Below are 18,185 nucleotides of genomic sequence, written 5' to 3' on the forward strand. Positions count from 1 at the left end.
GTTGTCCCCTTCTCCTCCTGCCCCCAATCCCTCCCAGCATCAGAGTCTTTTCCAGTGAGTCAACTCATCACATGAGGTGGCCAAAGTATTGGAGTTTCAGCTTTAGCATCAGTCCTTCCAATGAACACCCAGTACTGATCTCCTTTAGAATGGACAGGTTGGATCTCCTTGCAGTCCAAGGGGCTCTCAAGAGTCTTCTCTAACACCACAGTTCAAAAGTATCAATTCTTCAGCGATCAGCTTTCTTCAGTTCAGTTCAGTTCAGTCACTCAGTCGTGTCCAACTCTTTGCGACCCCATGAATCACAGCACGCCAGGCCTCCCTGTCCATCACCAACTCCCGGAGTTCACTCAAACTCATGTCCATTGAGTCGGTGATGCCATCCAGCCATCTCATTCTCTGTCGTCCCCGTCTCCTCCCACCCCCAATCCCTCCTAGCATCAGAGTCTTTTCCAGTGAGTCAACTCGTCGCATGAGGTGGCCAAAGTATTGGAGTTTCAGCTTTAGCATCAGTCCTTCCAATGAAAACCCAGGATTGATCTTTCTTGCTGCTGCTGCTGCTGCTGCTAAGTCACTTCAGTTGTGTCCGACTCTGTGTGACCCCACAGACGGAAGCCCACCAGGCTCCCCCCCGTTAAAGCACCATAAATTCAGGCAGTCAAAGTTAACAGACAAATGGATAAATAAGATACAGTGTATATATACACAGTGAAACAATTCAGTCATAAAAAAGAATGAAATTCTGCCACTGCAACAACATGGATGGACCTAAAGAATATTATGCTCAGTGAAATTAGTCAAACACAAAACAACAAAAACATTTGATATTACTTATATGTGGAATCTAAAAATTAACAAATGAATATATATAGCAAAACAGAAAGACTCACAGATACAGAAAACAAATTAGTGGTTACCAGAGGGGAATAAGAAGAGAAGGGGGCAAGATATGGGTTTGTGATTAAGAGAAACAAACTGCTATGTATAAAATAGAGAAGCAACAAGGATATATTGTATAGCACTAGGAATTATTGTCATCATCCCATAACAACATTTAAAAGAGTATGATCTGTTAAAAACACTGATTCACTATACTATACACCTGAAACTAGTATGATATTGTAAAACAACTACACTTCAATAAAGAATAATGAAGTTTAAAAATAAATAAAGTCAGTCTACTGAATGTCTTTAAGGGGCCTGAGACCTGAGCTGGGACCAGTAGGGTGAAATAGCAGTCCCTTCACCCTCTTATCTGAGCCTCTGTTTTCTCACCTATAAAGTAAGAGGAATAATATTGGTTCTCCTTCCAAGGCTATTGTGAAGATCCAAAGAGAGAAACAAGAAAATAAATGTACCATAATGTCTGTGAAAGTGTTTTGTAAACTCTTTGGAGAGTTATAAACATAAGATGTTGAAGACAACCCAAGGAGAGAAAAACTTTTCATGTTTTGCCAGTGGCTTTCCTATAACTATTGACCATCCACCCCAGTGAACTTATCAAATGCTAGCATTCTCTTGTTTAATGCCAGATTGGATTCATTATATTCATATTTTGAAATGTACTTTTCCATCCTTTTCCTCTTCCTCCCACTTTGCTGTATTCTGTAAATTGTAACATTCTTTAATATCAATATGGCACTACAACATCAGATTATACAAACCATTAAGTAAAGCATCAATATAAAATTCAAAGCAAGAATTGCCCAGGGGCTCACAGTTTGCAATTCATAAGCCCATGTATGTGCAAGGCCCATCTGTGAGGGATATTTTAAACAGTCAGTCGCATGAGTTATAACCGATGAAGATCTCACCCAGGCCCTGGTAAACTCCAGGAGTTAGAGAAGACTGCTCCTCCTCTTCACTCATAGGTGGAGGCCCTAGTGCCACCTCATGTCTGGGAAAGAGTGGTTTATGGAAGTGGACCCATTACTCCTGGAACTGAAACCTTCCCCAGTTCAAGTCTTTCAGAAATATATTGGGTCTCATGCATTTTTACCTCTCCTCTGATTCAAGTTATATGTTCTCATTGGTGGATTTGGTCTTTATATCTAATCTAGTCAATAGAAGACATTCACTTAGAGTCTGCTAAACACCAGAGAACACACAAAGCACTGTGGAGAAATGCAGAACACAAAATATGATCCCAGCTTTGCCCGTGTGTAGAAGGAAGTAAAACCAGCATTTATTTGCAGGCAGCAAGTGTTATTTTAGATTCTCCAACCAATGGCACCTTGAAGTGAGGCAACTGAGGCTCAGAGAAATAAATTTTCCAATATCACACAGGTAACAAGTGTCTGAGCCAAGTTTATCCAAGGTCAACCTTGTTCTAACGTTGCTGAAGATCCAATACTTTGGCCACGTGATGTGAAGAGTTGACTCATTGGAAAAGACCCTGATGCTGGGAAAGATTGACGGCAGGAGGAGAAGGGGACGGCAAAGGATGAGATGGTTAGATAGCATTACTGACTCAATGGACATGAATTCGAGAAAGTCTGAGAGATGGTGTAGGACAGAGGAGCCTGGTGGGCCACAGTCCATGGAGTCACAAAGAGTCAGACATGACTTAGTGACTGAGCAACAACAACAAATGAATAAGTACTAGAAACTTCTAGCACCCACAAAGGTGGTAAAGGACCTGTCTGCCAATGCAGGAGACATGAGAGACATGGGTTCGATCCCTGGGTCGAGAAGATCCCCTGGAGGAGGGCAGGGCAACCCATTCCAGTATTCCTGCATGGAGAATCCCATGGACAAAGAAGCTTGATGGGTTGCAGTCCAGTCGGTCGCAAAGAGTCGGACACTACTGAAGTGACTTAGCAGCAGCAGCAGCAGAAACTTTACACATTGAGTGGCTAAAGTGCTCGGAGCTCGATGGGCCTTGGCAGATTCTAAGGCAGGTCAAATGCTACAACCTGAGACGCAAAGAAGGTGGATGGCAGTCAGAGAAAAAAAAACAAAAACTGTGCTGGACCAGGAGAAACAGAACTGTGGGTAAGTAAAACTTCTGATTAGAATAAAAGCTCTAATCCCAGCATACTATTTGTCCTCCAGATTAAGATGCTTCATCTTATGGCTATAGGAAGAAAAGAAACCTATGGGAACTTTGTAAATTACCAAAATGTTCACAGACCTATCTTCCAGACAGATATAAAGGCTCGCTGCTTCACTGGTTAGAATATTGCCAAGTCCATTACGCTCAGCATTCGTTAAATATCCCTTTCCACACAGTGCTCTCTTAAACAGGGTGAATGGAATCGTTTTTACTCCTGATATTTGGTGTTGGTTCCAGTGACATAAGTGGGTAAGAGGATTTACAGAGGAAAAGTGAATACATTTGGCAACGTTTTCAAACATTTGTTTGGATTTTGTTTTCTAGGAGATGTACGACTGAGGGGTCAGACGGGGGTTCCTGCTGAACGCCGCGGCTCCTACCCATTCATCGACTTCCGCCTCCTTAACAGTGAGTAATCAAGTGTACCTGGAAAGGAACAAACGTTTCCTTTAAAAAAAAAAAAAAATTTCTCGCTTCCCTCTGAACTTCAAAACCTTCGGAGGTCTGCCTTCCTTCCTCTGTGTCTCCCCTCCCAATTGCAAATTAACCCTTGGTCTTTAGATTTCCTTCGTAGTGAAGTCATTCAGCCCAGCCCTACTTCTCAGAGCTTGGGCGGCAGTGGGGTGTCCAATGAAGTCATGTCAGCTTGAAAAATGTAAATCTTCAAAACAGTGAAGCCCTATACAAGGAAACGATTCCTTTCACTGTCCAGGACATTCTCTCCGCCTTCAGCCAGGACTAGACCAGATGAGATTCTATTTTATTTTTAAAACTCCACAGGGAAACCTATTCTACCACTGCCCTTAGTAACCATCCTTTATCTAATTTCCCTTCTTTATCTAATCTGTCTCTGAGGTCCGTTCTTGCATTTCTGGTAGAACTCCTCACCATGGCAGTCGTTTCAGTCTGTACTTGCTGCTGCTTCCTCCATTATGACTACTTAAGAAGTTCATTTATTGCTCCCTTTCCACTTCCTATTTTATTCCTCTTTTGGAGATTTGCTCAACCTCTGGTTCGTAATTCTCTTAATCTCAGGTTCCTCTGGAAACCCAAACCAGTAACAGTCACCACTCCAGGTTTCATGTCTTTTATTACAATCATCCTTGTCTTGGGACTTGGGGGTAGGGAATGAAGAAAAATGAATATATTTCACAGCTTACTCCAAGGTTTTCAGTATTTGGTTGTCATATCACTTCCCATCCATAAATTTCAAAGTTCTGGGTTGTACCCACAAAGTATTACTTTTCTTTGGTATAAACAAGTTTAACTCAAGATGTAATTTGATTTATCTTGACCCCTGAAAATTACTAGAAGAAACTGGAACTTGCTATTTCTTATCCTTAGATCCTCCCAAGATCAATGAAGGATGGACACGAGTGTATTTCTCCTGGCTTGTTCACCTCTCATATCAGTGTGCAATATCTGTTTTTGCAGTTCTTTCAGAGACACAGAGATTTGGAGTAACTCTTTTCGTGCTAAGACAACCTCCCTCACCCATTCCCCCAAAACTGCATTTTAGAGGATAGAATCCAAGTCACTAGACTAACGCAACTTTGGTCACAGCCTATGACGAGCTCTGACAGTGTCTCTTATTGTTGATGTTGTTGTTTAGTCGCTGTTGTGTCTGATTCTTTGCAACCCCATGGGCTGTGGTCTCCGGGCTCCTCTGTTCATGGGATTTCCCAGCCAAGAATACTGGAGTGGGTTGCCATTTCCTCCTCCAAGGGATCTTCCTGGCCCAGGGATCAAACCCACATCTGCTTTGGCAGGCAGATTCTTTACTGCTGAGCCACCAGGGAAGCCAAGTGCCTCTTAACCCCTCCTTATAACCTTGAGTGGGTTGTTCCAGCTACCCATGGAAGTTACCCCTTGAGACAGCCTCTAACCTGTATGGATTTCCAGGTCCCAGGCATATGGCTTCACCAAGGAGTATTGGGATGAGCAAGGACCTAATTTACTGTCCCATGTAGACCAGAACCCTCAACAGCACCACATACTGAGAGTTAGAAGCAGAAAATAACCAAAAAGCCTCTTTTCAATAGTAAATGAGATGTTATGTCATTGGGTTCTAATATACAAGAAGAACAAATTAGGAAAATAGGAGACATTTTCCCCCATAATTCCAAGGTTCCAAATAATAAACTCTTTTTTAAAATGCATTTATCGTAGTATTAATGAGCAACATCAACTGCTAACAACGGTTATCTTTGCAGGTGGGACTATGGAATATTTAACTGTCTATATCTTAGGCTTCTGTAACACTTGGATTTTTCAATACATTGTTTTACTTTTTAAGCTGAAAAAATTGGAATGTAGAAAATATTTCAACAGAAAGTCAATGTAGATAATATTTCATTGTTGTATTATTCACACTATAATAGATCATCTGTAACCAGGTGCTTTCCTGTCATCCCTCTGCTGCAGATCCTCCAGGATCTTCCTGGCACCTAGACCCAACCTTAGCCTCCTTCCCCTGACCCAGGTGGCTCTCTGTCCTTCCATCCCCATTTCACCTCACCTGTTGCTCATGACCTCCTGCCCACTGAGTGATGGTGTTGGCCATCCATCTTATAATTCCCTTTCTTGTCTGTTTGCACTCCACTCTGATAACCCTTTCACTCATGCCTCTTTGTCAGTAACATAGGCTAAGGCAATATTAATTTGCCTTTGCTGTACCTTGTTTTATAAGCTGTCTCGATTTTTTTCCTAGATACAAAAAAACCTCCTCCCTACATACACTATAAGATCCTAAATGATATTCTCTTGATAATTGTTGACCTTTTAGTAGCTCCTGTTAACTTACTGAATAAAGGGTCTCCTCCAAAAGAGAATATTAAATAATTGTAAATGTCAACCATCCTCTTCATTTAACTGAGCAGCTCAGAGGGAACTGAAGCCCTTTGAGACTTTTCCTTATTTGTGATACTACCCATTCCATTGTCTGGAACCAATGACATTATTGTGGTCACTCTCCACAGTTTCCTTAGTCTGCAGCTGAAGCAGCTTGTCACCAAGTAGCAGCAGATGTGTGGCTATCTGGGTTACACAGAGTCACATGAGATATATGTGTCATATCTCCTCCCGCCTTATAGTATACAATCTACTTAATTCTCTTTGATCTCATCCTTGTCCATGTTGTGGTTTGCCTGGCTTATTAATGTCTGCTTTCCACTTAAAGGGAAACATTTTAAATATAACTTTATAAAAAATGTAAAATAAACCCCTAAGAATATTTTGGGACTTCCTCCAAAAACTTTTAGTCTTACTAGCTGATTCCAATTCTACTCCATAAGTACCAAATTCAAGTGATTTTTTAAAATGTAATTTACCTTAATTTTGAGTCAAATTTTCCAAGAATAGGCACAGACCCATTTTCCTCAAGTGCCTTCAGTTCTGTAAACTCTCCCAAGGATCTCATCTAGGACTTAAAAAAAAAAAAAAATACAGGCAAAACTGTATCACTATAACCTCTCTTCCCTGTGTCTGCATCCCTGCAGCCTTCCTCCTACAAGACTTCGTGAGAACCACATGGCTTCCATTCCCTATCCAGCGTGTCCATGACAACTTACCCTCTACCACCCACCTCAGCTATGCCTTGAATGGCTAAAACATGCACAAGCAAAAACCTGCACTAAGTAGTAAGATCCATGTACTTCTACCATTAGCCACAACCCCAACCTGTCACAATAGGACAGGAGACATCAGAATTCATATCCAAAATAACTGCCCTTCGTTCGGAACACAGCTTCTAGGTATTAAAACAGAACTAGAACAGAAATGGGCAAACAATAGCTAATGCACCAAATCTGTGTCATTCCCCTGCCTGTTTTGTCCACAAGATTTTATTGGAATGCAGCCACCCCCATCCGTTTATATGTTGTCTACAGCTGCTCTCACCCTGCAATGGCAGAGCAGTTGTAACAGAGGCCATGTGATCCACAAAGTCCCAAATACTTAGTATGTGACCCCTTACAGAAAAAAAAAAAGTTACCAACTGTTAAGTTAGATTTTTTAATTGAGGTAAAGGAGTTTATGATATCTCTATAGATACATTCAATCCAGCCTATTTTCCTTTTTTAACAACATTTTTTTATTTTCAATTCCCAGTGCCATGACTTTAAGAATGGACTCACATTAACCAAATTTACATGCAGTAGGAGGATAAGCCAAAGTGAAACTCTCTTGCTGATCCAGATTTTGAACTCCACAATTATAATTTCTAAATGTACAAATGTTCTTCTTCAAGAGGTGCTCTTTCCCCATATTCTTTGAGGGCAGAGTACTATGGTAATCATGTACCTGTCATCTATGTATAAGGTGACAATATATACCTGCTTTGCCTGCGATAGCCCTAATTTGTACCTGTTGTCTAGGCATACTTATTAATAATGCTACCTTTCAAATACCATAATATCCAGGCTTGGACAACAAATTACAATACCAATGGATTATATGGTTTTTCCCACAAAAAGAAAACTCCAAGCCAACACCCCTCCTGTGTTACCTGCAATCTGAGAATAAAGATCAGAAAATCCTCCTCATAAGACATTCACCCAGATCAACAGACTTGTGAGATAAAATTACTTGTTAAAAGCCGATTTCATTTCCTATTTATATTTTATACCATTTAGAAAAGAGGCATCTCTATGAATTTCTCGAAGCTACTCTGGATCAGTAGCAGGAAACTGGTTTCAGCACCATTGTGTGGGGATCGGGAATCATAGACTTTTTAAAAGACTCCTCTTTACATCTAAGTATGGAGGGACAGAACGGAATGAGAAAAAGGGTGACAATGATTTTTATTCCACTTGAGGTTCTAAAACAGAGGACTGAAAGGAAGCAGGAGGGAAAGGAATGTAATTTCTCACATTATCCCCAGGCTGATTTCCGACATACTAATTTCATTTACTGACTTTGTTTGGGGGAAAACAAGAGAGGAGAAAATGTAGAGAAGAGTGTTCAGAGAGACAGGTGGCCACAGAGGTGAACGCCACAGAAGCAATTATAGTTTTATGCAGAGCAGGTGGCTGCTGCGACCCCTGTTGCATCTCTGTCTCCTGGCTTAATATAATCAGGAGCCTGAGTAGATAATAACTAGGTGGAGATGTTCCCGTGGCAACCATTTCAGAGCAACACGATGTGATTTCCATGTGGGCTCAGCAAAGGAAGTGACATACAAAGCAAACATGCCCAGTGACTGTGGAGCTGGAGGGGAAGAAGGGGCATCAGCTGGAGGTTTTAAGACACTAGCCATCAGTTGCCACAGAGAACCTGGAGCTCCAGACCAGCCCTGGGGCTGTGCAGTAGTAGGTTAATTGGCTAATTGGCTTTTCCTATCAGTTAGCTTGTTAATCTTGATATTTAAAGTTCTATTCCTCCAGACCTGCCTCTCCACGTGGGGCAATTTTAGTTGCACAAGCATGAGGTAATTTTAATAGAGCTACCAAAATATTTTACTTTGATTATAATTTCCAAAATAGAATATTTGCAAATATGTTTATATTAACCTTTATAAGTGACCCAGAGACCCAAATGTTTTATCAAAATCTTCCATCTAAACATTACACCCTGCAGAAATATAAAATACATGCACATAAGGACCGTCAACCAAAAGCCACCCTGCATGTTACAAATCTGATGCTAAATGATATCCCCATCTAAAAGAGGGGGGAGTCAATTTGATTATAAATTCCATTTTCTAAGAGAGAATTCCTAGCAGATGGGGACAGCCTTTCTGTAAACTTCTGAAAGATAACTTTTTTCCCTTTTTTTTTAACTTGAATCTGCCTGCAATGCAGGAAAACTGGATTTGATCCCTGGTTTGGGAAGATACCCTGGAGGAGGGCAGGGCAACCCACTCCAGTGTTCTTGCCTGGAGAATCCCATGGACCGAGGAGCCTGGCGAGGCACAGTCCCTGGGGTCGCAAAGACTGAGACAGAACTGAGCGACTAAGCACAGCACAGCACATAGTTGATTTACCATGTGTTAGTTTCAGGCGTACAGCACAGCAACTCAGCTACATATATTTTTTCCTTCAGCCTCTCTACCCTTAGAGGTTATTACAAAATATTGAGTATAATTCCCTGTGCTATACAGAAGGTTCTTGTTGGAGATCTCTATATATGCATACTTGCTCAGTCACGTCCAACTCCTTGCGACCCTATGCACTATAGCCTGCCAGGCTCTTCTGTCCATGGAATTTTCCAGGCAAGAATACTGGAGCAGGTTGCCATTTCCTCCTCCAGGGGATCTTCCAGACCCAAGGATGGAACCCGCGTCTCTTATGTCTCCTGCATTGGTATGTAGATTCTTTACCCATGAATCCCATGAACGGAGGAGCCTGGTGGGCTACAGTCCATGGGGTCGCAAAGAGTCAGACACGACTAAGGGACTAAGCACACACGCACATAGTGATTTTAACCAACAATACTGTATTATATGCTTCAAAATTGCCAAGAGACTAGGTCTTAACTCTTATCACCACAAAAAGAAATGATAACTAGGTGAAGGAATAGAGTGTTAGCTAAACACTATGGTAGTAATCATACTGTAATATATAAAGGTATCAAATCAGCATGTTGTACACCTTAAACTTACACAATGCTCTATGCCGTTATGTCTCAATTTTCTAAAAATAAAATAAAAATTTAAAAAACAAAAAATGGGAAATTCCCTGGCAGTTCAGTGGTTCAAACTCCATGTTTCCACTGCAAGGGGCACAGGTTCGATCCCTGGTCAGGGAATAGTCATTCCAAATGCCATATGGCAGCCAAAAAAATTAAAAACAGAAAATAAAATAGAAACATTATGTAAAAAAGTGTTCCTGTGATGTGAAAGAAGTCATGCTCAGAGCATGATATCCCACCAGTCCCGAACCCCAGCCCCGAGCTCTCCAAACAGAGTAGGAAGGTGCTAGTTGGGACCAGTTCAGACTTTTCCAATGCCAAGGTAACGCCCCACAATTTCAAAGTTCAATATTTGCCTTCCTCTGGAAGAAAGGCAAGGCACTGGTTGTGGTTGTGGTGCCTGCTGACTCACCTGGAACATACTCCATGAGGGACACTCAGGGTTTCTGGCTGCAGACTCCCAGCACTTCAGGTGCGGAAGGGCCAGACCCATAAGATGGTTAGCCACCGAAATGCCACTGCATCGCAGAAGACAGAGTTGATGGTGTCCGCCTTGTTTCCCTGTCACTATTCATCACTGGCCATCGGTAGATTGCCTCCTAAGGTAAGCAGTGTGTCAGGCTTCAAAGATACGAAGATACAGGAGACATAGCCACTGGCTTCAAAGAATTTACAGAGACATGAAAGTGAAAGTCGCTCAGTCGTGTCTGACTCTTTGCAACCCCATAGATTGCGTGGAATTCTCCAGGCCAGAATATGGGAGTGGGTAGCCCTTCCCTTCTCCAGGGGATCTTCCCAACCCAGGCAGTCAGATTCTTTACCAACTGACCTATCAAGGAAGTCCTTTTACAGAGACATAAGCAAGTACATTTTGATGTGATGTAATACATCTAATAATAATACATGAGTATTATTAGAATAAAGTTGAGCTTCCCAGGTGGCTTAGTGGTAAAGAATCTGCCTGCCAATGCAGGAGACCCAAGAGACAAGGATTCGATCCTTGGGTCAGGAAGGTCCCCTAGAGAAGGAAATGGCAACTCACTCCAGTATCCTTGCCTGGAAAATCCCATGGACAATGGAGCCTGGAGGGCTACAGTCCACAGGGTTGCAAAGAGTTGGACACGATTGACATGTAAACAAGATTCTGAGGAGAGAAGAATAAATGTTGGGGAAGTGAGAAAAAGGAAGAATCAACTCTGTTTGGGGAAATGAGAGAAGGCTTTCTGGAGGATCTAAAACCTGAGCAACTCTGAAACAATAATGATGTGAAGGAAGGCTGTACATGGAGGCCAGGGTTTAGGGTTTCAGGACCTAAGGAACCAGGAAAGAGTCATCACCTAATCTACTTAAGGGGATATACATGTTATTGGAGGATGAGGTATTCAAGGAGGATCCATGCATTATCCCTGACTGTCTGGAGAAAGCTATATTCAAAAGGAAACAGTTTTTACCATCTAAAGCCAGAACTGAAAATAGCCCTTGCCTTCTGTTAACCTAGCCAACATCATTTAACAAATTTATTTTTTATCTGAGTGATAAAAAACAGAAAATTGAATCCATGAGCCCAGTATTTCCTCTGGGCTATTATCCATTCACTCAGCAAACACTCACTCTATGCCAAACAGGCCATGAGACCAGGGTTCCCTGAACCACACCAGTAACCACAGGGCTGAAACCACCTTTTACATGATAGCTAGCTCCTGTCTCAGACGACAATGGACCAAACCCTGCCAGATTCACTGACCACAGATTTCTTAATAATTCCTTGCTCGTCCACAAGGACTCGGGTGGCAGGGTGGCACGTACAGTACCTATCCCTGGGCTGAAGATTCTGAGTGTTTAAAAGTAACCTTTAGATACTCCTTTACCCTCAAAGACCCAACAACATTACTAGATGGCTAAGACAAATACACATGAAACCAAAGACCATACAAGGCCATAAATGAATTAGTTTGCAAATAATTGACATGGACAATAAATCAAAGAAAAGAGAAGGCAAAGATTACTTATGTGCCCTGAGCAGGAGAAGAGGACTTTATGAACTTGTGCTGAAATCTAAAAGATAAGGCGGAGTGTTGGCTGGTTCAGAAACTGCCTAGAGGTGAAACTGGACTGACACATGGGAGACATTAAGTCACTGAGTAGGAAGAAGGGCCCAAAAGTAGTAAAGTGTGTTGACTAGAGAGAAAATGAAAAAAAAAAAAGGCTTGGAATGCCAAGATAAAGAATTTGAACTTGATTCATTGAGGAAAGAGAATTGCTGGAGAATTGTAAGAAAAACATAGATAAAATAGTGTTTCAGGAAATTAACTCACATCCATATGTTAGGAGGAGCAGTCCCAATGAATCAAAAGAAATACAGTCAGGCGGCATACAATGATGGCAGTAGAAATGAAGGTATAAATCCAGAGATGACATGGAGAAGAGGAGATAAAACGTGCTGATACTGAAGACCAGGCCTTCCAGGGGTTTGTCTGGTCATCTGCAACCCCAGAGGTGAAGTCATTGGTGAGGAAAGTGGACAGTGATGGGGAAAAGATGGTGGGCTCAGTTGGGACATGTTGTTTGCAGAATAGTCCAAGTGGAAATATCCAGTGCAAAGCTGGAAATAAGGGCCTGCAGTGCAGGGAAGAGAGGCCTGTCTTGGATGCTCCACTTGGGAATCACATCCATCCACAAGCCATATGGCCAGAATAGGTATCACAAAATCAACTACCTTGTTCAGATGCTCCTAGAGTGTCAATTTATAATATTCTTGATTTAGCAAAGCATAAGACAGTGGATGATAAAGCCCACAGGAAGGAAGTTTCACCAGTAATTTCTTTTTCCTCTGTGAGAAACAATTTAGACACCACACTTCAGATACCCGCCCCCTATTCCTCCCTCCCCTCAAGGATTCTGTTTGGTACAAACCTGTCTTCTTGTGTCAGAGCCCAGAGGGTTTACTAACTCACCTGAAAACAGCACAAAGAAATGGTAATTTTCTACTGCAGCATTTCCTTGAGTAAAACCCTAACCCACCAGGAGTATTTCTGGCGTAAAGTGGCGTCTTTGGATTTCTGGAGACAGTAAAATATAGAGGGAAGTAGGAGCAAGTCAAGTTTCTTTTGACTGAAGTTTCCCTCTGAGTCACTGAGCTAGAATGACTTGTTTGTTAAATAACATTAAATTCAACCTCCTACCCAGAGGCAGGCACAGGCGATCTCTTGTGACTTCATTAGTAAACAAAATGAGGGGTTATGTCCTCTGATTACCAGTCTACCCTCGGAGTTTCAGAAGCTCTGAAAGACTCACCATGGTCCCCATTGAACTACATACATGGGAAAATAGAGTGTTTCCATCCTTAAAATCTTTTATGTGTTTCCAAACTGAGATCTCAGGGTTAACACACGAGATCAAGATCTTGTTTTCTTTCTAACTAGCAAACTAAATTGCCTTGGGGCACCTGGGTGGTTTATTACTGATACGTAACCTTAGGAGAGAGGGCAGTGAAACCCATGCCTGAGAAAAGTGGCAGCAATTACAGAGGAAAGTCCCAAGGGAAGGTGGCCAGTGTCACTGCACCTAACAACGGCCACCACAACAGCATTAACCTGGGAGGTGCTTAATCCCTGGCCCAGGAAGCAGGCGGCTGGTGCTGGAGCCATCTCATGCAAGGCTCCCCAAGGCTGCAGTCTCCCCAAGGTCGAGAAGCACAGGAGGGCTGCTGCGAGCCTGGAAATAAGAGGTCTTCACACCCTTGCAGGCTGCTTCTTTGTAGGGTCTACCGTGGCTGCCCGCCAGAGCCCCATGCACACTGAACCATGGTCAACAGAAGAGGCTGATGGAAAGACAATGAACTTTCAAGTCAGACCTGAGTTTAAATCTTACATCTTTTGTGAGCCTGGGAAAGGTCCCCAAACTACTTAATGTCCACACAGGTGGAAGGACATTGTAACACCAGCCTCACTGGGACGAGGTGAGAGGTACATGAAATCAGTGTGTCCAGCAGCCCATCTGGCTCCTACTAGGTCCACTGTAAATGTAGTCAGACTTTGGATCTATCTACTGCCTCTGCTGAGTGCATCCCTACCCAGGCACCTCCTCTCCTAGGAGAAATCTACATTTGTCCCTTGGGACCACAGAGGATTGATTTCAGGAGCCCCACGCACGTGGATAAAAAAAATCAGCGAATGCTCAAATCCCTCACAATATCCACCCTCCTTATCCACGAATGCAGAACCCATGGATGTGGAAACCAAGAATACGGAACCCACAGATAGGGAGAGGGGGTCTGTATTCACTTCTCAAGCCCTCGTGCAGTATTATGACCTTTATGAAGACTATTTTGGCCCTCCTAAGAAGCTAATTATTCCTATTTCTGTGCTCCCACCACATCTTCAAGAAAGTATCCATCACACTGTAACTGCAAACACCTTGAACCTGAATCTCCAGATAGTATATTCTCAAAACAAGCTGAGGTGATCTGGTGCAGCAAACCTGTCCCTTCCATGGGTATCTAGAAACCACTGACTTAGATCAGTTATGCCATACACACATCAAGTGATAGTATCATCAACAATAATAATAGCTAAGATGTGTGGAACCTTTAGGTTCTAGATACTGCTTTACATGCTTTGCACAGGTTGACTCATTTAATCCCCACAAGATCCCTATGAAGTAGGCACTACAATTTAAAATGAGGAAAAAGTGAAAATGAAAGTGTTAGTCACTCAATCGTGTCCAGTTCTTTGCAACCCCATGGACTGTAGCCCACCAGGCCCCTCTGTCTACGGAATTCTTCAGGCAAGCATAATGAAGTGGGTAGCCATTCCCTTCTGCAGGGGATTTTCCCAAGCCGGGTCTTCTGCATTGCAGGCAGATTCTTTACCATCTGAGCTACCAGGAAACTGAAGCTCAAAGAGGAGAAACAACTTTCCCAGGAAATAACTTGTTAGCCAAAATTCAAACCTCAAAAATACAATGCCAGAACACAAGTTCTTTATCATACTGGACTATAATTCTTCTTTATATATATATGAATTTTAATATTCAAAAGCAGTTGTGTATGCCATATAGTACCTTTAAGTGCCAATTACTATATTAAATGTTTTTCTTACATTATAATCGTTATTTTCTTTTTTATAGTACATTTAAACAACTCCTTTTTTGTTATGAAACTGCTTCAGTATCATTGAACAAATGTTTCTATAACTTAACTAGAAATTTGTATTTATATACCTAAATACTAGGCTTTGTAACTATTCAACTGTTTTTCAATATTCCTACTGTTCTGTCATATGGTGCTGAGTGACACATTGTTCAGTTCATCACCTGACCTTGTGTGCTTCGATAAGAAAGAGAAGGGTGTGGTGGTGACAGCTGAGGACACTTGTCAACTGTCCCCAAGAAGGAAATGGAATCACTATTGTGACAAATTTAAGTCAGATTTGAGGCTGCCACTGGTTGCTTTAATTTTTCTCAAGGGGGAGTTGGTTATTTCCTGTCATGCAAACTGCATCATTGAAAGACAGTTTCTGAAAATGTTTATAATACCCTAAGTAAAAAGAAGCAGGATGCCAATTGCATATCTTATAAGAAGATCTGAGTTGTGTTTTTAAAAACACAGCAGAATTTTAACAGGAATTATTTCTAGATGATTATTATTTTCCTTTGTCTGTTGTTATGTCACAAGCATGTATCCCTTTCATATTCAGGGCAAAATAATTTATTAAAAAGAAAACCCAATGTTGACCAGAAATAGAGCATGTACCTTTTTTTTCTAAATAAAGTACTATCAGGATGCAGAAAATGAAGTGCTTCCCATGGTCAAGAAAACATTATTTACTAGGCTTCCTTGGAAATCTGATTGGAAGTTGTCAGATTGGGTGATTGTGGAAGCCATGTGTGGTACTTCGCAATGATGGCTTGTCCTTTAAAAATGAAGTTTATTCCAAAGAACATGAAACCAAACTTCTAATTCACATTTAAACAGCACTTTGCATATATAAGTTTTTAAATGAAGGCACTCAAGAGATCTTTCAGCCCCATTTCTCAGTTTTACAAGCAAAAAACCAGCAGACAAAAAAGAGAGGCCCAGTGACTCACCCCATGATAATCAAAGAGTTAAGATCCAAGATTCAGGCCTTTTGACATTGTTTTTCCATGCAGTCACACAGCCTTTCCTTATTTAAACATTCCCTTAAAGATATAAAACAAATTTTACCACTTGTGATGAGACAAAAAATTAAAACTTCCCCTGAAGGTGGTGGGACCCAGCTGCTTTGGTTTGGGTTCTAGCAGTAGCAACTGCCCAGACCTCTCTGTTCTCCACCTTCCTGGGCTGGATTGAAGAGTGCTAGATTGAAGAGTGCAGACCTCATAGGGTTATTGTGAAAGGTAATGAGTAAATGTGTGTAAAGCACTCGCATAGTACCCATCACAGTACAGACCCTCAATAAAAGTAGACTTTTATTATTGCTGTTATTCATATTCCCTGGTGGCTCAGAGGTTAAAAGCGTCTGCCTCCAATGCAGGAGACCTGGGTTCGATCCCTGGGTTGGGAAGATCCCCTGGAGAAGGAAATGGTAACCCATTCCAGTATTCTTGCCTGGAGAATCCCATAGACGGAGAAGCCTGGTAGGTTACTGTCCACGGGGTCGCAAAGAGTCGGACACGACTGAGTGACTTTACTTTACTTTACTATATTCCTGTTTCTTTGTGACCACATGTAGAAATGCTTGAGAAGAATCTGTAATACATAAACACATTTGACTTATATTGAAGAGAGTGATTTATTAACCCTTTACAGTTTTTCATTCTTTTACATATTTGTTCTTTCTTCTAATTGCACTTTCTTTAATTTCTAATAATTTTTTAAAATTATTGGAGACCTTTTTTTGAGGGGGGGCTGTACTAGGCAGCATTCACTTTTTCATTCTTTCAGAAAATATTTATTGAGCTCTGCCTGTAATGTCAGACCCATCCCTTTCCCAAGTATTAAAGGGATAGAGAGAAAATGGTAGCTAGAAGCATGGGGTTGGATGTTTCTTTTGTTTTGTTTTTGCAAGACATTTAAGCATGATGAAATTATGGTGAGAGTGATCTGATTGAAAAAGAACAATGGAATATATGAGAGAGAAAGGTACTAACTGGGAGTTGTTGGGGAGGGGGAGTTTTCCCCTCTATCCCTTTTGACTTCTTGTGGCTGGACTAATAATAACATGGACATAAGACAAATGAACAGGAGAAAAAGAAACAAATTTTAATTCATAGGCTTTCCGGACTATTAGAAATGGAACCAACGAAGTGGCCAAAGAAGGCTACTTTTATACTTTTTATACAAAATATATCTGTGAGGAGTTGACAGGGTGAAGAAAGTTAGGTTTGAGGTGCCCAGTTAGGCGAAGAATCTAAACAGAGTTTGGGCTTGTAAACTAAAGAAGAACCAAGGTTTATTCATGCAGTTTTCTGGGCCCAAATTCCCAGTCTCCAATGATAAGTGTGCCTTTCTACCTCTAGATACAGGGAGCACCGCTTTCCCGTGAAAGACTGGTTTCCTGATTTCATGGACACAGAGGAGAAAATCAGAGCATCTCTCTCTTATATTGGCCAATTCCTAAGAAACTTTAATTCTAAATAAGCAATATGCCACGGAGGCACATTTGGGGGTGACCTGCCCAGGGCCCCAGCAGAGCAAAATGTCCTAGAAAAGTAATAGAGGGATTTAGAAAAGGAGGCCGCTTGTCTAATGGAACAGAGAGAGAATGAAACAAAGAATGACTAGAGTAGGAAGTTCTATAGGTTTTATAGCAAAATAGTAAGGAATTTCCCACCAAGTGACTTTCAGTCTCTCCAGGAAGTAGGAAGCAAGGTGGAGGGTGGTGGAGACAGATCACTAGAAGACCCTTTGAGCTTGACAGTCATGCGTTTATGGCCCAGAGAGATAATTCTGTGTGCCACCTGAACACCTGCCCTCAGCAACTGTGGTCCAAAGCTGTGGTGCCACCAAAAGGGAAATTAACCGCAGTGACCACATGCTCGCCTGGCCCTGCCTTGGACAGCTTAGTCTGTGTCACTGTTTCCTTTCCTGATGGTGTGGATCCTTCTGGACAAGCTTGCCCCCGTTCCTGCCCCACCCCCAACTCTCCCTTATCTCTACACAGTACAAAACTGAAAACAAAGAAAATTATAATCTCCTGTCAAAGACTCCTCTCCCTTTCTTGGGTTTATTTGTGCTCTGTGAGTAATACAATCTGGAAGGAAAATCCAGCCACGAAAACACGTTTGACTTCTGTTCTGCGCACCCAGCCCACAGCCACCCACAGGAACCAATTCATCACATGGGGACAGCGGTGGTTGCAGCTAGTTTGCTTCTAGGCAGGGGCTGGAAGATGTTCCCTCCTTGCTCTTATTCCCTAAATGGCTGTGGATCCTAAGGCAATGTGAAGATTTCTAGCACCTTCTCTCTCAAGAGTCACCAAGAAGTAGTCAAGTAAACAAACTTACCCCTTTCCCTCTCTCG

The 18,185-nt window shown here is 41.8% G+C and overlaps 1 protein-coding gene and 1 long non-coding RNA gene across 6 annotated transcripts in view; one reads left to right on the top strand and one right to left on the bottom strand.

Moving 5' to 3' along the window:
- The window catches only part of LOC129560702 (uncharacterized), a 132,252-nt gene extending 119,429 nt beyond the window's left edge, over window positions 1–12,823 (bottom strand). For all 4 annotated transcript variants that reach the window (XR_008686845.2, XR_008686847.2, XR_008686844.2 and 1 more), the window contains exon 1: window positions 12,637–12,823. This is a non-coding gene — a long non-coding RNA (uncharacterized LOC129560702). The remainder of the gene's footprint in view (window positions 1–12,636) is intronic.
- PDE7B (phosphodiesterase 7B) overlaps window positions 1–18,185 on the top strand; it is a 357,977-nt gene that overhangs the window by 257,231 nt on the left and 82,561 nt on the right. For both annotated transcript variants that reach the window (XM_055432829.2, XM_055432828.2), the window contains one exon: window positions 3,380–3,463. In XM_055432829.2, coding sequence (XP_055288804.2) covers window positions 3,380–3,463 — 84 coding nt within the window. The remainder of the gene's footprint in view (window positions 1–3,379; window positions 3,464–18,185) is intronic.

This window comes from Moschus berezovskii, chromosome 10 (genome assembly GCF_049115385.1).
Source record: "Moschus berezovskii isolate FMDL1 chromosome 10, NW_MosBer_1.0, whole genome shotgun sequence".
Classification (NCBI taxonomy): domain Eukaryota; kingdom Metazoa; phylum Chordata; class Mammalia; order Artiodactyla; family Moschidae; genus Moschus; species Moschus berezovskii.